At 43.2% G+C, this 26,552-nt stretch overlaps 1 protein-coding gene across 1 annotated transcript in view; it reads right to left on the reverse strand.

Moving 5' to 3' along the window:
* itpr1b (inositol 1,4,5-trisphosphate receptor, type 1b) overlaps positions 1-26,552 on the reverse strand; it is a 521,126-nt gene that overhangs the window by 289,914 nt on the left and 204,660 nt on the right. Inside the window, exons 19-27 of the mRNA XM_078209411.1 lie at positions 23,725-23,916; positions 22,720-22,971; positions 20,282-20,423; positions 18,431-18,584; positions 18,162-18,349; positions 15,125-15,275; positions 11,991-12,045; positions 7,303-7,468; positions 873-1,055 (exon numbers count right to left, since the gene is read on the reverse strand). Of these exons, the coding sequence (XP_078065537.1) occupies positions 873-1,055; positions 7,303-7,468; positions 11,991-12,045; positions 15,125-15,275; positions 18,162-18,349; positions 18,431-18,584; positions 20,282-20,423; positions 22,720-22,971; positions 23,725-23,916 (1,483 nt within the window). The remainder of the gene's footprint in view (positions 1-872; positions 1,056-7,302; positions 7,469-11,990; positions 12,046-15,124; positions 15,276-18,161; positions 18,350-18,430; positions 18,585-20,281; positions 20,424-22,719; positions 22,972-23,724; positions 23,917-26,552) is intronic.

Consider the following 26,552-nt stretch of genomic DNA (forward strand, 5'->3'; position numbering starts at 1 on the left):
AAGAGGCTTTAAACACAAACGAGTGTTAACAGACCTTATTCAGCCTTTAACAGAATTATACTGCCTTCTCCCACCAATTCAAACACATCAGTGTTAAGTATATGAATTGAGGTCTGACAGTCATTTACATCATCTGAGCAATTAAAGTTTAATACTCAGGATGGTGGTTTAAACTAAGATTAAATCTGAAGTGAATGGAAAGAACGGAATGATCTTCTTTAACTCCAATTTACTCTTTCCTCCAAGTACTTCCCTGTACTCTGTTACCCTCTCAATATTATTAATGGTATGAAAGGATGGTCCTGTTAGGAGGTTTGAACAGTCCAAGAAGCAGCAGTGCCCTCTCCGAGTTCACTGTCCGCTCCTAACCTCACCCTCTATAAATTCTCCACTGCACATGTACGACTCTCATTTTCCAGCTTCTCCAATGGGCTGAGGGAAAAAAATCCCTAGATACAATGAATCCATTATTGTTTCAATTTAGAACCATTGAATCCGTACAGTGCAGAGAGGGGCCATCTGGCCCATCAAGTCTGCACCGACTCTCTGAAAAAGCAGCCCACCCAGGCCTTCCCCTCCACACTATCCCTGTAGCTCCATGCATTTGCCATGGCCAATCCACCTAACCTACACATCTTTGGACTGTGGAAGGAAACTAGAGCACGCAGAGGAAACCCACGCAGACACAGGGAGAACGTGCAAACTCCACAGACAGTCACCCAAGGCCAGAATTGAACCCTGGTCCCTGGTGCTGAGGCAGCAGTGCTCACCACTGTGCCATCCTTTAAATCGTGGTCTGCCAATTGTGTGCCTGGGGCTTGACAAATTATGCAGGTTTTGTTGCATCGCCTATCTAGGGGAATACATCATACCTCTTTCTTCTTCTTCAATTCACTGCTGCCAGTTGAATTCTCCCCACCTTCCATTGACTCATCATGGGTATGTCCCTTGTAAACCCACAGCTCCGACTTCTCCACCAGCAGCCTCAGCTGGTCCAGGTCAGCTTTGATTTGTTTGTAGTTTTCCACGTCCTGGCTTGTAACAAGCAGCTGGACCTGAGGAACATTACAAGCGATCCAGCAATTAAATTCAGAAAGCTCTCGTGAAGCAGGCATTAGCTTTGCAGTGCCTTGTTCATTTACAGGCCCTGTAGTACAGATATTTCATTAAATCATTATACTGCTACTCTTTCACCCAAGATTGTGAACTCTGGAAAGAGGTCGAAAGCGGGTGGTGCCGATAGCCCTACGGGCCAACAGGAAGAATTCCTTCCTGTAAAAGAATATTTTACAGCATCTGACTGAAAAGGTAAGGGAAAAGAGAAGGGCAGAGCTGTTTGGGATTCTACCGTGGTTTGCCTGATTAAGTTTATTTCCTTCGAGCACCCAGCCATTTTCCGGTTTGAATCATTTCGATCAAATGGCACAACTGCTGGTGGTGGCGGGGACTGACAAGCTGCATCATTGTGCATGGCGAGTGGAAAAAATAAGCTAAATGTAAAAATACCAGTGAGTCACAAGTTATAAATACTGGGAACAAGATTACAGGTCGAAATTTTACTGTGCCACCCACTACGGGAAGCTGAATGGGCGAGGGGAGCAGCTGGATTTTACAGCCTTGCTCATCCCAAAAATGTAAAATCCGGATCAGTAAATGATTTTACATTTTTGGGATGAGCAAGGCTATAAAATCCCACCCATGGTTTCCTTAATGACGGGATGAAGGGGGCTGTCACGATTTCTGTCTTAATTCATCTTGGGGGGCGGGGTTAAAAGTCACTGTGCCCACCAAAGCAACATTTAATTTTTGTGACAAGAAAGAATTAATGGATAATTTATTCTAACAGACTCGGAATTAGTTGGTAGGATCAAGGGTGGGTGACATTTCAGTCACAGAGAGGTTTGGCCGAATCAGATTAAAAGTATTACTATTATGGTAAAAGCGATTCTCTGGAGGTTAAATTCACACAGTAGTAAAGCTTAAAAATGCAAATTGGGATTCAGACAAATAGTGTGACAAGGGTAGTGGAAGCAGAGATGACGAATACTTGAAGAAAATAAACTTGCAGGGCTACAGGGAGAGAGTGAAGGAATCAGGCTGGCCAGATTGCTTTACAGAGAGTCAGCATGGATTGGAGGGCGGATTGGCCTTCTACTACCTGGTAGCTACTCTAAGAAGAGGAAAGTTAACCTGACGATTACAATGCAGGTTTACCTTTATTGAATTGATGATGTTTCAATTCCAAGGAGCCCAAACACAAGTTGTCAGCTGAGAATAGATTCTTGTGATAAGGGTAGTCAGATTGGTTAACCAGCCGATGAGAAAATCCCTGAAAGGAGGAAGGAGCTGGAAACCCCAAGGTCACCGTTAACCTCCCATTGTTTTTAAGAACTTGCCAAGGCATGCACCTTAATTTCCCAATAAAATCACCACAGGAAGTTAGGTCTTGTAATTAAGAGCACGGGTATCTTTTAAAATCATGGAATCCCTACAGTACTGAAGGCGACCATTCGGCCCATCAAGTCTGCAATGATGCTCTATCAGAGCATCCCACCCAGGCTCTATCCCCATAAGTCCACATATTTGTGTGATTAATTCCCACACATCCTGGGACACTAAGCATGGCCAACCTAACCTGTACATCTTTGGATAGTGGGAGGAAACTAGAGCACCCAGGAGAAACCCCACGCAGACACAGGGAGAATGTGCGAACTGCACACAGACAGTGACCCAAGCCAGGAATCAAACCTAGGTCCCTGGTGTTGTGAGGCAGCATAGCTAACCATTTTAAAAGTTATGATAATTGTTACTATGATGCCAATCAATCTCTGCAACCCAGAAATTTAGAGCATTTACAATTTAGAGCATTTAATCCCATTCCTGCAGTTAGTAAATTGTTAAGAGATTTTAAAAACATGAACATTTTAATTTAACATTTTTAACCTCCTTTTCCTTTCCTTATCTCCTAACCCAGTCTTTCTAACTCTACTTTTCTTTCTGAATCTGATTGGACTTGAATTCATGATCTTTCTTCCTCATTCTTTGGTTTCTTTCTCAAACCTTAAATCTCATTGGTTGGGGAGATGAAATGCTGCTGCCACCATTCACTAAGCTCTGGGACCTCACCACACCATTATCAGTTCACACTTCCAGCAAGTCATGAAGCAAAATAAATACATTGCAGTAAAATGTTGAACGAACATGCCATGCTGCAAGTCATCCCGCCCCAGGGAAGTTGGTTCAAGTTACATGGGGGTCATCCCAGGGGCCTAACTGGAAATCAGGCAGTGAGTACACAACGTCTAAATGCAAGACACTCAGATCACTTACTGGGCTGAGCAACATTGCTTTCCACAAGGGAATGTTCAGAGCAAGCTTGAAGCTCTGTTACAAGTACAGCTTCAAAGTGACTTCCCTGGTAACATCTGCCACTTTGCAGCCAGAGCAATTTGATATTCTTGAAAAAGGGAAACGGATTGCGGTAATTTAAAAGGCAAGAGTCTGTTTATCAAAATAGACAAATTCTTCATTTTCACAGTGTTATCAGCATCAAGCCCTCCCAAAGTCAGCTACACCACACACATATTAATCTGCTGTCATTGTGATTGAAGAATTTCTTCACGCTGTCTGTCGATCATTAGCCATTGTCCTTAAGGGAGTGTAGGCCTTTCTTTCTCGGAGGGAAACAGCTATTTATACCTTGACTCTGCATCAAGCTTGGCTGACCAAGAATCTCTCCTGCTCTTTCAGTCTGCCATGAGTGAGTTGGAAAGATTAGCAGGATGATTATTAACTTGCTTTGACCATGTCACAAACATTCCATAGCCAACGAGTCCTGGAGTGGGACTTGAACCCAAAGCTACTAGCTCAGAAGCAAGGGCGTTCCCCACTGAGCCACAAGAGCCAACCATTTACACTGCAACTGCATTTATAAAGAGCAATGTTACAGTTTCACTGTATCTGGTAGGGCTGGGTTTTATATTCTGTGTCATAAAAGTTTCTCAGTGTATTGTGAATCTTTCAGTTTCCAGCCAACACATTCTGTGGCTTCGGGGGGAAGGGGGGGGGGGGGATTAAATCTTGTCCTAAATCAGGGACTTGATGCACTGTGATCTTGCATCCACCAGTAACTGGGTTCCAATTGCCTGAGCTCATTTCACCCTAAAACCACGCACAGAATGAGATGACTTTCACTGGCAGTCTGAATGATATCCAAGCACAGCTCCCAGATTGGCAGGCGGTCTCTTGCAAGTTCATCTCCTTGCTCTGCCTTCAGACAAAAAGGACAGGCAGGAAAATATCAGCCTGCCCCCCACTCATGATAGTTGGGAGTTCCATGACCGGAATATTCTTAACGGCCTCAATCCTTCCACCCTGCCCAGCTATGTAACTCCCATGCACAAAACATCCCAAAAACATTCAGTCAACAATGACAATACCATCAAAAACTCGTCCTTGCCCCCTCAGTTAATCAAAAGCAGCCCCAAAGCTGACAAGGGCTATTTATCTCACTGTCCTTCTTTGCAATTACTTTCTGCCCATGAATAATCGATATTGCCCAAGTTCACTCTCCAGTGCCCTCCCGAACTGTCATCAGCCTGTCCTCTGATCGCAATCTGTGCCAACATATTCTTATCGATTTGCTCCACCAGTGTTTAGTGTCCCAGCAAGTCTTGCAAGGTGTTGCAGCCTCACTGTTCTCCTGGACAACAGCAGGGTGTGCATGGATCCTACCCCCTGCACATTCCCCAAAACTTCAGCAGATTCATCTCCTGCCTGTCTTAGACTAGAGCAGCAGGATGCTTAGGGTGGGGTGAGGCCTCGACATCGGTCAAAACGCCCACAAACCTAGCATCCTGTGACGTGGTGAGCAAGGGCCACCATTCAATGAGGCTGACTATAAAGAAAGTCTCTGACGGATCGGATCAGCTGATGACTATGAAGATGGAGGAAAAGTCTCAGGAGTGAATGGTCTTTAATTATACAGGCTCACCTGATCGTTATAATCAGTCAATGTTCTGTCAAGACAGTGCAAGGTCTGTGACAGGCCTCCCACCCTAAGTGACACCATGCACAAGCCCTTCTACGCATGGCTCTATTCAAAACCAAATTGACTTAATCTCAGATAACCTTGACAAGACACTCAAAAAATCTCAATTGTTTGCGGAAGCTAAAAATGCTCAACTAATTTAAAGAGGTACCTGATTCGGCATCTGAAGTGCTGTAACCTGTAAGCTACAGGCCAGGTGTTGGTAATCAAAAGGTTGATCTGTTTGCAAAGCTAAAGCTTTTTCCACAACTTTATTCACACAAAAGTGGATTAGAAGCACAAGGTAATTGTCTCTAAAGTTCCTACAGCAAATCGGACAATCCAACACGGAAATACTAGACAAACTCGTTTTCTCTTCATTTTTAAATACTCATCATTTACAAAGGTTATCAATCTCCCCTGCGTCACTCAATAAAGAGAGGCCAAGAAGTCAACAGGCCAGGGTTTGCCTGCATTTGTTTAAACAGGAAGCATAATTTAAAGCAACCAAGAATAGTCTCTGCATTTGCACATGTAACCTTTGTAGGCTAATGCAAAGAGCAACGTTCATAGCAAGTCTGGTAAATAACACATTAGAAGTTGCTCATGGATAGAAATGTGGAACTTTTACAACAATCAACTTCAGTATTTATTGCTCTAAGTATATGGATGACTGGAAGGTCTTGGACATGGAAAAATAAGGTCTATTGATAATGGGTCTTTCAAAGGTAATGTTTGTTCGTTAATCAAAGACACTGGACCGTGAACACATGGAATTAGAAATGTTTCACTATAATGAGTTGGTAAAATGAAGTTCTGACACTCATCATGATATTGAATTGATTTAGTTATGTTCATCATTTCCATCTGTTAGTAGTATTAACTATTCTGAATCCCAAATTGCAAATCATAGTGAATGCACCATACAGCTTACATACAAACTGATCCTCCACAGGAGGGGGGAGATCAAATTTATCATAATTTCTGATGATCTAAAGTCCTCAGTGTGTGCAAACGGGGAAGGAGGTAGGCTTAATTTTTAAAAATGCTAATATTGCATTTTAGAATTTCCACAGGTACCAGACATCAAAGCATTCACGTCACAGAAAAAGGCAGAATTATCTGGGAATAAGAACATGTACATTTTTGAGCAACATAGTCCACTGATCACTATTTTACTCAATGACTAATAGGATATTAATAAGATCCAAGGCAGTTGGTGAAACCAAACTAAGATTCAGAGCTTTTCTTCATCAAGAGAGTTTATTGACCTGTGCAGTCTCTCAGTTCTCCTTCCACTCAACCCAGTGTCCCAGCTGTCCTCCATTTATAAACAATAATAAAACAAAAATCAATAAATTAAACAAAAATGAAAGGTGATGGCCTCTGGTGAGACATTGTAACTAAAGTCAAAGTGTCAAAGAAAATTTAACCGGGGTGGGGGGGGGGGGAGGGAGTGGTGGTATGGATGAAGCACCCCAGCCCTCATAGTGGAAGAACTGAAGTGCTATGGGCGAACAACACATGTTCCCTTTTCAAGGCCACTCAGGCACTAACATAGCCACCTCCTTCCTCGTGCCCCTCCATTTTGGGTGACCGAGGATCAGGAGCACAGAGCTGAGGTGCAGCCAAAGGTTAAGGAGCAGCCCCTTCAAATAACTAAAAAAGGGACTGCAACCTCGGACAAGCTACGTGCATGTGGAACTCATACTCCGCTTGGCCCCGGTGAACACGTGTAGTCCAGCAGCCTGTGGACCACCCTAACCTACAATTGCATGGGACTGCTGCATGCAACACACTCCACGCCAGCTCCCTGATGGAAAAAGGGAGGATTCCCATGTCGAGACTCCTCCACTGAGGACCTCCCCCTCTACCAGATGGTAGAAGAGAATGCCACGGTGTGTCCTGATGGTGGAGGAAGGCAAAAAAGTGGATGGAGTGCAACAGCAGGCCATTCAGGAAATTCTTCCGGGCTGAATGGAGAAGCACGGAGGGCATTTCCACAAGCCGGCTTGTATTGTGGGGTTGCGGCTCCAAAAGGGTCCCCTATTTATATGTTCTCAGAGATTAAAACCCATCACCTGTTTCTCTCAACCGTAACAATGTCATTCAACACATCAACAAACCAAACAATGCAACGGGGGCCTCAGCATAACATAAAAAGCACAGCATTTCCTTCAAACTGTCGACTTTTGCTACCCCCCTCAACATAAAAGTGACCTGCAGAATGGAAAGCATTTACATCAGCAATCGTAGAAGTTATCTTTAGATACCTGTTTAAATGCTTGAAGAACTTCTTGCCTCTGACTAAAATGTCTAAACAGGAGATGGAGTGCCCCAGATACCAAAGGCGGATAATCGTGCATTGTGAGGTGAAGCAAGACTCGGAGAAATGTTCGGCCTCCATGATCGTCCAGATCTAACGGAGTGTTTTCATCGCTATATTTCAAGAAAAGTCGAGGACATAAGTGACAGTGATTTCCAATGAAATGAAAGAACTTGCATTACTGTAGTGCCTTTCCCAACCTCAATATCCCACACCAGCACTTTGGAAGTGAAGTCACTATTGTAAGGTAGAAAGGCAGCACAATAAGGTTCGACAAACAGCAACGTGATCATTAGCAGATAACTCTGTTTTAGAGTGAAACAAGTCAAGGAATAATTATTAGCCATACATTAGTTTCTTTTTGGTATAGCGTTGTGGGACTCAACAGCCAAAGTGTGTCTTGTTTTAAAGGCCTATGTGAAAGGCCTCCAACATCACTCCCCCTAGCACTGGAGTGCCAGCCTAGAATTTTGTGCTAAAATCCCTGGAGTGGAATAGAATGCACAACACAGGGTGTACTCATACTTTTTTCGTATTCATTCGTGGGACATGGGCATCGCTGGCTGGCCAGCATTTATTGTCCATCCCGAGTTGCCCAAGGGCAGTTAAGAGTTAACCACATTGCTCTGGCTCTGGAGTCACAAGTAGGCCAGACCAGGTAAGGACAGCAGATTTCCTTCTCTAAAGGACATTCATGAACCAGATGGGTTTCTCCAACAATAGACAATGATTTCATGGTCATCAGTAGAGTCTTAAATCCAGATTTTTCTTTTATTGAATTCGAATCCCACCATCTGCCGTGGCAGGATTTGAACCCAGGTCCCCAGAACATTCGCTGACTTTCTGGATTAATAGTCTAGCGATTATACCAGCAATCTAGTGATCCCACCTCAATGAATTTCAGGCTCGACATGATATTGAACTCTTCTTTCGTCGCCGTGCCCACTTCTTTGGGCAAGACTCCTCCCCCCGTTCCTTTCACGTGTCTCCAACATTCTATCTCCAATTGGACATCCCTGCTGGGATAATTACCTGCCCTCAATCTTTTCATTGGGAACTGTCGACAGGACATTAGCCATCTAAATTTTTCTGCCCCCCTCACCCATTCCAACCTCTTTCCTTCCAAACTTTCCGCTCTTCACTCCCTCAGGTTCAATCCTGACATTGGCACCAAACCTACCGGCAAAGGTGGTGCTGTTGCCGTCTGGCGCACTGACTTCTACCTCGCAGAGGCTGAGCGCCAACTCTCAGATACTTTCTCCTACCTCCCCCTGGACCATGATAATACCACTGAACATCAAGCCATTATCTCCAACACCATCACCGACCTCATTTCCTCTGGATGCCTTCCCCCCACTGCTTCCAAACTCAGTCTCCCAACCTGGAGAGCCCGCTTCTACCTGCTTCCCAAAATCCACAAAAAGGATGTCCTGGTAGGCCCATTGCGTCAGCACACTCCTGCCCCACTGAACTTATTTTCTCTTACCTTGACTCCATCCTCACTCTTCTGGTCCATTCCCTCCCCACCTACATCCAGGATTCCTCTGATGCCCTGGGTCATATTGACAGCTTCCAGTTCACAGGCCCTAACCACCTCCTATTCACCATGAATGTGCAATCTCTCCACACCTCCATCCCACACCAGGGTGGACTGAGAGATCTTCGCTTCTTTCTTGAAAAGAGGCCTGAACAATTCCCATCCACCACCACTCTCCTCTGCCTGGCTGAACTCACTCTCTCTCTCAACAACCTCTCCTTTAACTCATCCCACTTTCTCCAAATCAAAGGAGTAACAATGGGTACCCGCATGGTCCTCGCTATACTTGTCTTTTTATGGTTTATGTGGAAGACTCCTTGTTCCAGACCTACCTGGGTCCCCTCCCACGCTCCTTTACCGGTACATCGATGACTATTGTGGTGGCGCTGTGCTTTGACAAAGGGTCATCTGGACTCGAAATGTCAGCTCTTTTCTCTCCTTACAGATGCTGCCAGACCTGCTGAGATTTTCCAGCATTTTCTCTTCTCGTTAGCGATAATACCCTTAAGGCCATCGCCTCTCCACTGCTCTTCTACCCAATGTTCACAGATGGTATTTCAGGAAACAGCAGCACCGACCACTCCTGCACATCTGGTAACAGCACTCAAGGCTGCAGAATCTTACTATCAGGGCATATGGCTGCTCTCTTTATATCTTAGTCCGCTGTTGTCTCTCAATAAATTATCCCTAATCTGTGGTCTGCTGACTCGAGTGCCTCTGTTAGTAATGGGGTAGGCTGTGGGCCTAGGCCAGGACTGGCAATATTCCTTAAAGCTGGATTTCCCAGATGTTGAGGCATTCTGCTGCACAGGGGTCTTCACTTTAAAGGAGATGCTGGAATCCCAACTCAGCATAGCTCAAATTATGAATGGAGGGCGGCAGAGTTCAAATCCATCTTCACCGCTCATTATTGTGACTCTGCTGTGAACTTTGCTGTAAGAGGTCTCACAGCACTAGGTTAAAGTCCAATAGGGTTATTTGGTAGCAAAAGCCACAAGCTTTCGGAGCGCTGCACCTTCGTCAGGTGAGTGGGAGTTCTATTCACAAACAGGGCATAAAGACACAAACTCAATTTACAGAATAATGGTTGGAATTCGAGTCTTTACAGGTAATCAAGTCTTAAAGGTACAGACAATGTGAGTGGAGAGAGCGTTAAGCACAGGTTAAAGAGATGTGTATTGTCTCCAGACAGGACAGTTCGTGAATAATTTGATTAGGGATAGTCAGCACGGTTTTGTGAAGGGTAGGTCGTGCCTCACAAACCTTATTGAGTTCTTTGAGAAGGTGACCAAAGAGGTGGATGAGGGTAAAGCGGTTGATGTGGTGTATATGGATTTCAGCAAAGTGTTTGACAAGGTTCCCCATGGTAAGCTTTTGCAGAAAATACGGACACATGGGATTGAGGGTGATTTAGTGGTTTGGATCAGGAATTGGCTAGCTGTAAGAAAACAGAGGGTTGATGGGAAATATTCATCCTGGAGTTCAGTTACTAGTGGTGTACCGCAAGGATCTGTTTTGGGGCCACTGCTGTTTGTCATTTTTATTCATGACCTGGATGAGGGCGTAGAAGGATGGATTAGTAAATTTGCGGATGACACTAAAGTCGGTGGAGTTGTGGACAGTGCGGAAGGATGTTGCAGGTTACAGAGGGACATAGATAAGCTGCAGAGCTGGGCTGAGAGGTGGCAAATGGAGTTTAATGCGGAAAAGTGTGAGGTGATTCACTTTGGAAGGAGTAACAGGAATACAGAGTACTGGGCTAATGGTAAGATACTTGGTAGTGTGGATGAACAGAGGGACCTGGGTGTCCACGTGCATAGATCCCTGAAAGTTGGCACCCAGGTTGAAAGGGTTGTTAAGAAGGCGTACGGTGTGTTCGCTTTTATTGGTAGAGGGATTGAGTTTCAGAGCCAGGAGGTCATGCTGCAGCTGTACAAAACTCTGGTGCGGCCGCACTTGGAGTATTGCGTACAGTTCTGGTCGCCGCATTATAGGAAAGATGTGGAAGTGTTGGAAAGGGTGCAGAGGAGATTTACCAGGATGTTGCCTGGTATGGTGGGAAATTTGTATGAGGAAAGGCTGAGGGATTTGAGGATGTTTTCGTTAGAGAGAAGAAGGTTAAGAGGTGACTTAATAGAGGCAAACAAGATGATCAGAGGATTAGATAGGGTGGATAGTGAGAGCCTTTTTCCTCAGATGGTGATGGCTAACACAAGGGGACATAGCTTTAAATTGAGGGGAGAGAGATATAGGACAGACGTTAGAGGTAGGTTCTTTACTCAGAGTAGCAAGGGCGTGGAATGCCCTGCCTGCAGCAGTAGTGGACACGTCAACATTAAGAGCATTCAAATGGTTATTGGATAAACATATGGATGATATTGGAATCGTGTAGATTAGAGGGGCTTTAGATTGGTTTCACTGGTTGGCGCAACATCGAGGGCCGAAGGGCCTGTACTGCGCTGTAATGCTCTATGTTCTATGTATAGCATCGGTTGAAGGTCCTGTGCGGTGAAGAGGTCTTGTTCGAACCAGAGTCGCGCAGCGCAGAGTCGTTGAGCAGAGACTGATAGCCAAGTTCCACACACATGAGGACGGCCTCAACCGGGATCTTGGGTTCATGTCACACTATCTGTAACCCCCACAACTTGCCTGGACTTGCAAAATCTCACTAACTGTCCTGTCTGGAGAAATTACACATCTCTTTAACCTGTGCTTAACCCTCTCTCCACTCACATTGTCTGTACCTTTAAGACTTGATTACCTGTAAAAACTCGCATTCCAACCATTATTTTGTAAATTGAGTTTGTGTCTTTATATGCCCTGTTTGTGAATAGAACTCCCACTCACCTGACGAAGGGGCAGCGCTCCGAAAGCTAGTGGATTTTGCTACCAAATAAACCTGTTGGACTTTAACCTGGTGTTGTGAGACTTCTTACAGTGTTTACCCCAGTCCAACGCCGGCCTCTCCACATCGTGAACTTTGCTGCCAATGATTTAACTCTTTTTTGTTGGAATCAGCAATGGAAGATAACACTAAACACTACATTTATATTCCCATCAGATGCACTTCTACCAAAACATCAGGTGTTAATACTTGCCTTCCACCAAAGATTCCTTCAGCCTGTTCTTCAATGTGCTCGAAATCTAATGTTCCTGCAAAATAGAATAAATCCATGTAGCTCAGAAGTTAAAGCTGCTGAATATATAGAACTTTATATCATAAACATCAACCCATGTACTGCGATTACATTTGAAACCCAATTATTTATTGGCTACCCACTCCCCAATAGGTCTCTGCCCATCCCTAGACTCAACTGAACATTTCGTACATTTATTTAGAATATTTACAATATTTTAAATAATATCCCCAGTCGGAATGGCAAAACCAGCATCTCATAAGAAGATGGAGGTGAGCCACCTTCTGGAACCACTGCAGCCTGTGCGGTGAAGGTACTTCCACAACTTTATTAGCTAGGGAGTTGCAGTTTTCACCATGCTGTTCTTTGTTGAGGTTTGATAGAGTGGAATGGCTTGCTAATTATCTTCAGAGGGCCGTTAAGAGTCAATCACATTGGTGTGAGATGGAAGTAACATATTGGCCAGGAAAGTAGGGTTGGCAGGTTTCCTTTCCTTAAGGACATTAGTGAACTGGTTGGGTTTTTTCTTGACAAGCCAACAGCTTCATCATCATTAATACTGGTTATATATTTGTCAATTCCAGAACTAGCCATGCCCTAGGCAAGCTGTTCCAGTACAGCTACAACACTGGCATCTACATGACAGCGTGGAGAATTACTCACACAAGTGCTGTCCACAAAAAGTAGGACAAATCAAATCTGGCCAACTACCCACACCATTAGACTACTCTTGATCAAAGTGGTGGAAGTGTCATGACAGTACTATCAAGCAGCACTTACTCATCAATAATGTGCTCGCCAATGCTCAGTTTGGGTTCCTCCAGGGCCACCCACTTCTAGACACCATTACAGCCTTGCTCCAAAAATGCTGAACTCAAGACAGTGGGGGAGGTGATATGGACGATCGTTGATATCAAGGCAGCATTTGGCAGAGTGCGGAATCCAGGATCCCTAGTAAAATGGTAGGAATCAGGCGGAAACTCCACTGGTTGGAGTCATATCTGGCACAAAGGAAGATGGTTGTTGTTGGGACATTGCTACAGGAGTTTCTCAAGAGTAATCTACTAGGCCCAATCATCTTCAGCTGATTCATCAATAAACTACTTTCCCCAGCACAAGATCAGAAGGATGTCCGCTAATGATTGCATAACGCTCAGCACCATTCGCGACTCCTCAGATACGGAAGCAGTCCATATTCAAATATAGCAAGACCCATGCAATATTCAGACTTGGCCTGACAAGTGGCAAATAACATTCATGGCACAGAAGATCCTGACAATGACCATCACTGACAGGAGAGAATTTAACGTTCTTTCCCTGACATTCATTGGCATTATCATCTCCAAATGCCACAGCATCAACATGCTGCAGATTACCATTGACCAAAAATTAAATTGGACTAGGCATATAAATATCGCGGCTACAAGAGCAGGTCAAAGGCTAGGAATCCTGTGGTGAGTAACTCGCATCCTGACTCCCCAAAACCTCTTCACCATCTACAAGGCACAACCAGGAATGTAATGAAATACTCTCTATTTGACTGGATGAGCGCAGTCAACAGTCAAGATGATCGATAAGCAGCCCGCTTCATCAGCACGCCATCCACAACCTTAAACATTCACTCTCTCCACAATGGCAGCAGTGCTCACCACCTACCCAAGATGCAATGCAGCAACCCACCAATACTCCAACAGCAGCTTGCAAACCCACAACATCCACCAACTAGAAAGACAAGGGTGGCATGTGCATGGGAACACCACCACCTGCAAGTTCCCCTGCAAGCAACACAACATTAAAAATATTCACCATTTCCTAATGGTTGTTCAGTCAAAATCCTGAAACTCCCTTCCGAAAAACATTGTGTATGTATTCGCCCCACAGGAACTGCAGTGGTTCTAGAAAACAGTTCACCATCACCTTTTCAAGGGCAAATACGGATAGGCTATAAATGCTGACTTTACCAATGACTAACACATCCCACAAATAAATAAAAATGTGACTTCTTTTATAAGTTTTGAAGCCTATACATTTGGGTGACTAACTATGATGCCCGTTAATTTAATTACCTTTGCACATAAAACTGTGCGATGCTGATTAATGTGTTCCAGGACAATGCCAGCATACTTGGGTGTTCTCCAATGAGTGGCTTACCAAAGGCTCTCCAGCATCACCAATGTGATAGCATACTCGTCACTTCCCTGAATGGGTGCCGTTTTAGAAGACTAAATATTTTTGTGATCATCCAGGATAAAATACACTCTTGATCACCACTTTACTCATGAGCTTAATCATCCACTCCCAATCACTGCAACAAGTCAATAGGTTCTTCCAAACCAGTGCTATACCAACAGCATTACCTCCAGAATCAAACAGAATCCAGGTTCAAAGGTCGCTTCTATTGTAGATCTGGTCCTTTCCATTGGACAGCATCCTATAAAACTCTGAGTCAACCAAGATAAACCACACCGTCTAAGGTAAACTTCCTTTACCACCAACACACCACCGCGGCAGCATGTGTCATGCACAGGATGCATAGCAGCAATTTGCCAGGGCTTCTTCAAAAGTACCTCCCAAACCAACAACCTCTACGTGCATGGGTAAATCACTTCAGAGCTCCCCTACAAGTCACATGCCAATCCAACATGGACACATCTTGTCACTACCTGATTGTCAAAATCCTGGGATTCCCGGTGGGAGCAGCTTCAGCACATGGACTGCAGCAGCTCAGAACAATAGTCCACCACCAACTTCTCAAGGATATCTAAGGATAGGGATGAAATGCTAGTTTTGCCCATGACACACACACGCACGCACGCGCACACACACACACAAACTAAAACAATGAAAAAGTTAATGCCCTGGGAAATAGAATAAACCCAATGCTCATTATCGAACCAAAGAGGACTGCAACGTACCAACTAGTATAGTCAATTATCATTTAAACTAATCAGTTTGTAGGAAATTGTATCATTAAGGCCTTGTAATCTGTTGTGTCCGCCATAAGTTTCAAAATAGTGAGACGTTCAGCGTTTTAAGATCTATGGCAGGACCAAGATGTGTGATATCTTTATTAATCTCAGTCAGTTGACACAAACCTGGAACATTACTTGCACCATCCTGAGAAGTTGATCCGATGCTGGGTGGGGCATCGGTTGATTGATGATGTGCATTACTTTCATCAAACTCTCGCTTGAATATGGACAGAAGGCAAGAGATTCGATAATCCAAACGCACATTCAAAATGAACTGGAAATGGAAAAGGGATAAAGTAATTATTTCAGCAGCAGTGTGGGGCCAATCAGATGAAAGGTATACTCTCACACGTCAGCTGGTGTGCAACCTTTGCTCTTACTTTACCTGAGAAAATTACATCTTATGGAAAGATTGCATTTATATGGCTCCCTTCATGATGTCTCAAGGCACTTTACGGTTGATTAAATACTTTCGAAATTTAGACTGCAGCAATATAGCTGCACCCAGCAAGGTCTCAAACCAATAAAATAATTACCAGTTCATTTTTTTTTGTGATGTTGTTTGAGAATAAACATTCTCCAAGATGTCAGGAAGAAATTCCCTGCTCTTCAAAATAGGGCCATAGGCTCCTTGGCACCCACGTGAGAAGATGATGGGGCCTCGATTTAACAATCCATAAAGAGACAACACCTGCAACACTGCAGCACACCCTCAGTGCTGTACTGCTGTGTTAATCTGGGTTATGTGCTCAAGGCGCTGGAGTGGGAGTTAAACTCGAACCCACAACCTTCCAATTCTGAGGGGAGAATACTACCAATGAGTCACGGCAGATATGGTGACTGAAAAAAGGAGTTAATGGACGGTCAGCTTGTGCTTTTTAATTTTAACACACTTGAAAAAACACTGGAGACATTCTGCAGACAGACTTTTCATGACAGAAAATGTCGAAAGAGTCTATTCTGAATGGAGTCTTCAGCCCTCTTCCAAGTCTGTGAAACCCCTCTTTGAAGGATAAATGATCCTCAGTGGTGTATTCTATCATGACTAGTCATTTGTTTGCGATAGTTTGTTAAAATTGATGATGGGTATATTGCGTGCATATCAATACCAGCATAAGAACATGATAACATGATAATTTCTGATGGCTAAAGCAGCCCAGTTGAGAAGCCTTCAAGCTGCGAGTGCTAAGTAAGGCACAAGGTCTCAAGTGTCAGTGCAGCCTGCTGTGCCATTATAACTTATATGTTACAAGGAAGGCACTTAATGCGCTCCCTTCAAAATAGAAAACTAGGCACAGATTCAAAACGATGAGTTGCTGGTTGGGAGGGAGAGTCTGGTCTATTAATGTAGGCTATTAAGAGCTTTCTGATCCTGACACTAGCAAACTAGTTTTGCTGCACATCTTGAAATATTAAATTCAGGCACTTGCTGCAAAAACTGGAAAACAAATCATTACAGTTTTAAAAAGGCCCATGACTACATGATCAAGAATAAGCAATTTGAATAGTTCAGGCTATCAGATTTGCAACATCACAATGTGCAAGACCTTGCTGGAGTGAGACATCTTGTGGCAGCACAGTTAGTTTGAATTTTTTCTTCACTTTCTGCTTGAAGATTTTTTGCATCATAACTTGATGTGTGAGCTGAAAACATTATGGCGAGAATAACAGGACATCTGGGTCCTCAGTGCATAGTGGGACCAACAATCTACTTCCTTTACCAATGAGATTCAATGAATGAGAAACAAGCAGAGGAATGACAAAGGAATTAAATTAAACTCGGGTTCGGAAAGAGAAATAGAGAGACAGAAAGAAAGACGAGAGAGAGAGAGAGAGAGGGGGGAGTCTGTGAGCAGGTACAAGGACAAGAAACAGGTAAAATATTAAAATTGAAAAGTAAACTTATTTTTAATTCTGTAACAGTAAAGCAAAATTGAGACTAATACTTTCAATGGTTCTCAGTCTAAGCTTGAGAGGGTAATTGCATGAACAATGATCACATAATTAAAAAGGTACTTAAACTATTAATTACAGGACTTAACTTTGTGACAAGGTTAATGGGCAATTAATGTGCAAATCCAAAGAATTCTTAAAAATAATGGGACGCCTGAGGGAGTGCCATCATTTGCACAAACAAAAACACAATGACATGAATTATTGAGCAAGTCCTGGAGATTCACAAATCACAGTGTATTTTATAATTCCCCTGAACTTGTTGGTCAATTTGCAAATTGGTAACAACATGCATTGACAACACTCCATTATTTTTCCAGCACGATCTGGCCCAAACGCTTTAAAAACATGCTCAGTTAAACATATGAAAACCAATGTCAGCAGCAATTTGTGACACTATAATGCTCACAAATGACTGGTCAAACACTCTTTACCCATGAGGAATTGTTTTGACCCAGGTACTGACAACTGCAACAGGCGCAGTGCAATTTCCTGCTGCCTTCAATAGTGTCAAATGAAAAATCTACTCTCATCTCCGGTTCAAGTATTTACTCTTTGAGCAGGTTGGAAAATTTTAAGCTGAACCCAAACAGACATTAATTTACATTGTTAACGTCAGGATAAAATGAATTTTGTCTACTGATGTTAGACTGAGGATCGGAGTTTATAAATCTCTGTACAATGAATCCCTGCAGCAACAGTAGCATGGTTTCCAGGAGTGACAAGGAGTTGCTTCCCCTCAAAGGAGCAAGGTAAGTCAGAGGTTAGGTTGATTGGCCAGGTTAAAAATTGCCCCTTAGAGTCCTGGGATGTGTAGGTTAGAGGGATTAGCGGGTAAAATATGTGGGGGTGGGGCCTGGGTGGGATTGTGGTCGGTGCAGACTCGATGGGCCGAATGGCCTCCTTCTGCACTGTAGGGTTTCTATGATTCTATGAGGACAAACCTATTCATGCTGCTTGATTAATCCCTGGAAGCCATTATGGAGGCTGCAAAGCGAGTGGCCCAGGATCAAACGTTACAGCTCCAGTTCGGAATATCGCAAGTCAAGATTTTTTGGGAGTTGTTTTGGGGGGAGAAAGCAGAACCTCGAGCAGCAAAATATTTGACTAGAGGTTCGTGAATCAGCGAGCAGCCTGAAAACAAAGCCAAGACCTGTGTTTCTGAACCTGCCGACTATAACATTGACAATCATTTTGATACCATTACCTGCAGAATTTCAATTGTTTTTAGTTTTGTGTCCATGACTAAAATATCCTCCTTCTCCGGCTCAGCCTGTTGTTTAGTCGTTCCATCCTGTGGTGTGATGGGAGCCAAAGGCAGAAAGCCACCTCCCCTCAAAACCACTTGAGTCATTAATTCCCCCACTCCGTGAATTGACCTCATCACGTTGCTGCCTGCAATGACAGGGTCATCAGTCAGTGAGGAAGTGATCGGTACAAAAAAAAGCAAAACTTTATCCTGCGATTCTTGCTTACCTCTGTTGTCATCCCCTTTAACCAGTTTGCTGATTGGGAAGACCGTTGCCATGTGGACACAATCCAAAATGGCCAGCAGAATTTTGGTTAACCTTAGTAGGTCACTAAAACTGTAGAAGCCGAAGTAGATCAGGTTTCGAGCCAAATTCACAACCTGTCGAGTGGAACCAATCAAATAGTTATCCGTCAAATATCTGAATGGCAGTGATACTCAAGAATAGACATACTCGCAAAAGTGTGTTGAATCTTAAATGGAGATATGACAGAGAATTAAACATCCTCTCCACGTATATGGTTTTATAATTTCTCCAACTTACAGAAGACCAAAAAGTATGCAACATGCTATTGGTTTTCACTTCTGAAGTACAAAAGGTGAGGAATGTAAGTGGTCAGAACTCATCCATGAGGTAGTACCTTCAGAATTTTTCCTATGTGCCTCACTGGACTAAGAGACCTGGCAAACTGAGAACAATTACTGGCATATAATTTAAACAATTTATATTTGCGTAACATTCTTCATGAGAGAAAGGTGACTCGGAACACTTGTTTCCTCCTTTTCTGCTCTGGAAAAGACATCCGATAGGAGGAAAACATCAGGAATGGGATCAATGGCTGCTGCCGAAAAGACAGAAGAACTGTAAGGTTTACAGAAGGAAACAGGCAAGGTTAGAGAGATTTACGTGGAGCAGTTCCTTACAGTGATTGAAAGAGTAGTCACAAAGTTTAGTGCAGAGGGGACAAGGAATTCAGATCCCATCAGTATCAGAGGCATACAGGGCAAGTACAAGGGCACAGAGAAGGTGATAGTCACTGAGAAGGAATGGAATGAAACTATCAAAACGGTGTCAAAGGGGAGGGTCAAAGATTTTGAAAGGTGCACACGTTGAAGTCGCTAGGAAATTATGAGAATCTGAGGGTTTTATTAAATCTTAAGACATAGATGGCACCGATAAATGTCAGTATTTATTCCCCATCTCTCATTGCCTTCAAGAAGATGATGGTGAGCCCATCATTGTGAACACAACTGAGTGGCTTTCTCAGCAATTTCACAAAGTGGTTAAGAGTCAACCATATTGCTGAGAGTTGAGTTACACATAGGCCAGACATGGTAATGATTGCAATTTCCTTCCCTAAACCAGATGGTTTTTTAAGACAAACCAATTATTTCCTAGTTACCATTACTGATGCCCACTGTTTATCCCAGATTTTACAGCAATTTATTTAATTAAATTCCCAGTTGCTTTGGTGGGATTTGAATACAAGTCTGCAGATCATTCATCTAGGCCTCTGGATTATGGCCCCATTAACATATCCATTTACTCGGCCTTAATGTGATTAAAGTCCAAAGATCCCCTGATGATCCTGGTGGGGAATAGGAACTCAGCAGTATGAAGGAGAGGTAGGTGTGTAAATGGGCAATGCTTTAAAAAGTATGGGGCCAGAGTTGGCAATTGGACTGGGGGGTGGATTCCACAGGACTAACGTGTAGAAACTGGCAGGTGCCAAGATAAATGATTTCAATATTTTCTACATTGAACTGAAAGAGATTCTGACAACAGTTAGCCAGTCAATAGGCTTGGAATCAAAAGAGGTGAAAAAAAAGGCATCGTAGTTTACAAAAAACTATTGATTTACATAACTGGTTCTAATTAGTTGACGCCTTTACAGGATTTGTGCCAAGAGTAATAAGCATAAGCAAAATACACCAATAGTCACAAGTGCATTTCTAAGAATTACACAATTTGAACCATTTCACAGCTAGCCAGTGGAAGTCGATATTCCAGAAATACTTGCTTGTCTTTACGCCTCGTAATGATGTCAATCAGCTCCTTAAACTATGTCTGGATTTACCTCAAACGTCAGTTTGTTCTTCTCCTTGTCAGAGAAGGGAAACCGTTGGCAGACAACATCTCGCAAATACTCCTCCACAAATGCCATAGTCTGGGCGAAACGCTCTTTTATTTCATCTCTGGAAGTTCCACTGGAATCATAACTAAACAAATGAAAGACAATGCATTGGAATACCAAGGATGAATGGAAAAAACATGTCGGTTATCTAGTCACATAAACTCGTCAAACTTACTGCTTTTGTGAGAAAATAAATTTTCTTTGTGGGGGGCTGGGAGGGCAACAAAACTAAATATTATAAATAGTGATCTAATATTCAGATAGAATTTTGGCATTTTAATACAGTCTTGTCACTTTAACCATGATGCAGCAGCAGCCAACTGCGGTCTGTTTAAATGATGATCCAATGGCTTTCCAATTGCCAAAAGGTCGCTGCCGACAATATAAAAACGGACTGCAGCTTACAACAGTGCAAAAAGCACAAGATTGCAACATATCTTACAACTGTCAATCCTGAAAATTCCTTTCAGGACTGGGACTTCACCAGTGGGTGTTGAAGGTCACTCTCAACTGATGTTTTATTTTAATACGTGCTCTACTGATTCTCAAGTGAAATACTGACCCTTGTCTCAACACTGGAATTTAAAAATCTCAACCCAGTACAATGGAGCTAAATGTTTCTAGGATTTTAGACATCTCAGCATTGACACGAGTTCAGTGGTAATCTATTGCTCCCTGCTTTCCATCATCTTTCTCCCTTATGTTCGGACACAGATTTCTTGCTGCGATACAGATTCAGAGATTTCTGTTTCCCTATGGTGCTCCCTCCTCCTGACCATATGTCACACATGAGCTCAATGAGCACTGATAGGCCACTTAAGCAAAGGGCAAAGGCATGGCTGATTCTTTTATTATTTATATTTTCATGAATTTTAGACGTCCCAACATTTGTTGTCCATCCCGAATTGCCTTTGAACTGAACGTTTCAGAGAGCCGTTAAAAGTGAACCACATTGTTATGGGCCTGGAGTCACATTTAGGCCAGATCAGGTAGAGTCACAGTCATTGGGTCATACAGAACAGAAAAGGCCCTTCGACACATCAAGTTTTTACTGACAATAACTACCACTAAAGTCGCGCTAATTCCATTTTCCAGCACTTGCCCCATATCCTTCAATGGTACGATGTTTCAAGTACTTATCCAAATACCTTTTAAAGGTTGTAAGGTTTCCAGCCTCCATTATCTTCCCATGCAGTGCATTCCAGATTCCCACCACCCTCTGAGTTTTTTTTCAAAACCCCGATCAATCTCCTGCCCCTCAACCAAGGGAAACAGCTGCTTCCTCTTCACCCTGTCCATACCCCTCAAGCATGTCCCCTTTCAGCCTTCTCTGCTCCAAAGAAAACAATCAAGCCTATTCAGTTTCTCCTTATAGCTCAAATGCTCCATTCAGGGCAACATCCTGGTGAATCTCCTCTGTACCCTCTCTAGTGCAATCACATCCTTCCTATAATGAGGTGACCAGAACTGAACACAGTACTTCAGCTGTGGCCTAACCAATGTTGTGTACAGCTCCAACATTATGTCCTTGTTCTTGTACTCTATGCCATGACTGATCAAAGCAAGTGTCCCATATGCCTTCTTAACCACCCTATTTACCTGCTCTGCCATCTTCAGGGATCTGTGAATAAGTACCCCAAGATTCATCTGTTTCTCTGAGCTTCCGAGGTCCTGCCATTCATTAAATATTCCCTTGTCTATTTACTTTTTCTAAAGTGCATCTTGTTGCACTGATCAGGATTAAATACCATCTGCCGCTGCTCTGCCCATCTGGCCAACCCATCTATATCTTCCTGTAACCTACAACCTTCTTCACTATTAACCACCCTACCAATCTTAGTGCCATCTGCAAATTTGCTCATCATTCCCCCATATTATAATCCATATCATTTAAATATATATAACAAACAATAAGGGTCAGATTTCTTTCCCTAAAGGACATTAGTGAACCAGATGGATTTTTATGACAATTGTTTCTTGGTCATCTTTACTGAGATTAGCTTTAATATTCCAGGTTATTAATTGAATTTAAGTTCCATCAGCTGCTGTGGTGGGATTTGAGCCTTTCGCCGAGGCCTCTAGATTACTAGTCCAGTGATATTGCCGCTTTGCCACCATCTCTCTCCAATCTTACTGGATAACCACACGTGCTTCCATTTCTGCAGGACTTGCTGGTTAGTGAAGAGAATGGCGAACTCTCCTCATCCCCAGGAACTCGTGTTGGAATCTGCCTAGATCTGTATGGACCAGCTGCTTACTTGCCTAAACGTGCCAAACCTGAGAAACCTTTCATGTCCCATTTTAATTCCTCTGCAAGATTGTTCATACCCAAGACTTTGTGACCCTGCAGTGGAAAATCAATAATCAGCCCGAGTACTCACTCATCAATCGCTATCTGGGATGGTATTTCGGACCACAGGCGAGCATACTTCACTGGAGTCACCTGTTCTTGTGGATCCCTATCCACATGCATGTGCAACATCAGGCGACAGAAAGAGGCTCGTAGGTCATAGGGCAAGTTTTCATCTGACATGCAACGAAGGATCAGATCCACGTCCAACTGCCCCGAGACTGCATTGATGGCCAAATATTGACGATCTAAGCACATCCGAGCGAACAAATTCAGCTGGTACCTGCAGAATGAAATGTTGAGAGAAGGGAGTAGAGAGAGGCCAGCAGAATCTCAACCTTCCAGCAGGGAATACCTAGTTCAAATATTTTCCAAGAAATATGAAGACAGTAGATAGATACAATATATTCAAGGCAATTCAACATAAGCAGAGCTAAATGCTACACTACTGAATGTTGCAGTCTTCCATCCATTTCATCCTCGACTCTAAAATATAAAGACCAGTCTTTCACAACCTCAAGACATCCCAAAGTGCTTTATAACCAATTAAGTACTATTGGAATGTAGGAACCTTGGCAGCCAGTTTGTGCACAGCAAACTCCCACAAGCAACACTATGAAAATTGCTGAAATAATCTATTTTAAATGATATTGGTTGAGTGATAAATACTGGCCAGAACACTGGGGTTAACTCCCTAGCTGTTCCTCAAGTAGCGTCCATGGATCTTTTGCACCTGCATGAGAAAGTATTAGAGGCCTGGGGTTTAACATCACATCCAAAAGGTAGCATCTCATACATTGTACCATTTCCTCAGTGCATGGGAGCGTCAGCCTGCATTTTGTACCCAAGCCTGTGAAGTGGGACTTGGGGACACAACATTCTGACTCAGAGACAGAAGTGCTAGAACTGAGCCATGGCTGACAGCATCTCAGTGACAGCTACTAGAATCCAGGTCGTGCAAAACTTCTCAGTCACATGTATTGTGTATATTGTATATTATATTGCTGTATCGTGGGTTTCAGCTAGGAAGATATACCTGTAATAGCTGAGGACTTCCTGGTCTTCTTTTTGGCCCTCCTTGGCATCTTGAGCCAATTCTCGGATACTTTTGCTGCGTAGCTCTTTGCAGCTGTCATTCCAAAAGAGCCACACTTCTTCATCTTCGCCAACCTCAAGACGGCTTTCGCCACCATTCTCTACCTCAAACTCCACTCTGGACAAGACCAGCCTGCAAAAATAACAGTCGCCCAAGTAGCGGGGGAAACATTAGAATCTGCAGACCAATTAGATACCAAATTGAACAATCGAGGTGGTTTGATGAACAGTACTTGTTAAACATTTTAATCATTTAATTTGCAGGCATTTCAGAATATTCCATCCCCATCCATGCAGCGAAGGAATATACATCGCTGCACAATAACTCAGCACGTGGGTATTCAAAAAATTACTTCCCAAAACATGGATCAATGTTACTATACATTTATCTATATTTGCATCATCTTGAAAATTTCATCCAATTCCTTTCCTTCACTGTTTCCTCTCCACTTTCTTTTTCCTTCTTTATTGTTGGTTCTATACCACTGCTTTGTTTAGTCACTATTCTCCTTGGCCCAGTTTCCAACTGTTTTCATTCCATGAGGATTCTCCAGGTTCTGGAAGTCCAATTCTATTCTTGCATTGGTTTGCTAGTTATTTCACACTTTGGGCATTGTTAACTCTTTTCTTACTGTGAAACCTTTCGGAGAAGAGCTCTGCTTTTGTTTGCTCTGATTACTGCAAGCAGCTACATACCAATCCAGAAATTGCCGTCAATGTCAACGTTTACGATTAGACCCACAATTTGCGGCTTCTTTTGATGATTAACAGAGGGTTGTCAGATTGGAGCTTCACCTGACGTAGTTGGTGAGAATGTTCATGCTCTTCTTCTGGAATTTTCCTAGGTCCTTGGAGAGTAACAACGATGTACTGTGGGGGTGACCAGGAGGCTGTCTTGACCTCTCTGGTCATAATTACACTGGCAATTATACAGATGGCACAGTGGTTAGCACTGCTGCCTCACAGCGCCACATTGTTATGGGCCAGGGACCGAGGTTCGATTCCCGGCTTCGATCACTGTCTGTGTGGAGTTTGCACGTTCTCCTGTGTCTGCGTGAACAGTCCTCGAGTTGAGGGCATCCTTCTGGTCCTTGGGGATTTTAGTGTGCAAAACCATCAATTGGCATCATCTGAACACAGGGATGCAGCAATGGAATTAACACTTGAACAATGAGGAGGCAAATTTCAGTGGATATCAGGCAGCAAGGATGTTGCCAGGATTTGAAAATTGCTGCTGTGAGGAAAGATTGGATAGGCTAGGACTGTTTTCCTTATAACAAAGGAGCCTGATGGGGTGATCGATATTGAGGTATAAAAAACATGAGGCCAGATAGGGTAGACAGGAAAGACTCGTTTCCCTTAGCTGGGGGCCAATTACCAGGGGGTTTTGATTCAATGTAATTGGTAGAGAGTTTCAGGGACATGAGGAAAAATATCGTCACCCAGAAGGTGGTGGGCATCTGAAATTCCCTGCTTCAGTTGGTGTTTAAAGCAGAAACACAAGTCATTTGAAAGGTACCTGGATCTGTATCTGAAGTGCGGTAACCTGCAAGGCTATGGGTCAGATGCTGGAAAGTGGGGTTAAAATGAGTGGCTAGTTTCTTTTTTTCCTCTCTCTTTCTTGGCAGACACAGAAACGATGGGCTGAATGGCCTCTTTCTGTGTCATAACCTTTCTATGGTGGGCTCAACTGTCTTTTGGGACCGGGCAGACACTTAGTGGAACTTTACTCAGATAGCTTTGCAACATACTGAAGATCATGATTGCAATGATTTAGCATAGTTCATGAAAGGAGCAGAGTCAATGGACCAAATTAAATTGTCTTGATTCATACTTTTTGAGGTGGGATAGCATTAATAAGGGATTTGCTTTCATGCAACTTTGCACCACCGCTCATTTCAAGGATGTTGACAGCCAATAGAGTATTTCCGTAGTGCAGCGACTGTGACGTATGAACAAACCCCCTACAAGCAGCCATGGTGATAGCAGCCAGCTAATCTGTGTCTGTGCCGTTCATTCGGGAATAAACATTAGCCAGGATGCTGGGGATAACTCGTATGTACTTCTTTGGAATCATGCCACAGAATATTTTCCATACATTTGAGAAAGCAGACAGGACCTCAACTCAACGTCCAATCTGAAAGACGGCATCTCCAACACGCACTGGCGTGCCGGTGCTGATTATGGTGCTCAAATCATGGAGTGGGACTTGAACCCTGAACCTTCTGACTCAGGGGTAAGCATGCTACCAATTGAGCCACAACTGATATCCTAAATCAGAAGGAAGCATCTGCAGAAGCCTTGAAAAACTGTGTATGCCCACTGTGTACATTTACCAATGATTTTGTGAAACCCAAAATGTAATTGATTTGAAGTGTTGCAGATGACTGCATGGTCATAGTGTTAATGTAAGCCAATTTGTGACACTAATAAGTAAACTTTAGTGTTCAAATTCCTTCAAAATTTCTTGAATAATAAAACACTAAGGCTTTGGGCTAAAAATTGACCAGAAACCTTTGCGCCACACAGGTGCTTAACAATGTCCATTGCAAATAAGTGTCTCGAAACGACTTCCCAATATAATTCAACAGCAAATCACCACCATCAACATCCTTGAGTCATCATTGACCAGAAACTGGAATGGAGCAACTGCATAAACAGCTGGCTGCTAGACAGAGCAGGTCAGAGGAGTTAAATTCAAAATTTGTACATTGTAGAAGAATAAGTCTAAAGCTAGTCTTTCACCTCGAACAGGTTTACCCCTGAGGC

Source organism: Mustelus asterias, chromosome 3 (genome assembly GCF_964213995.1).
Source record: "Mustelus asterias chromosome 3, sMusAst1.hap1.1, whole genome shotgun sequence".
NCBI lineage: Eukaryota > Metazoa > Chordata > Chondrichthyes > Carcharhiniformes > Triakidae > Mustelus > Mustelus asterias.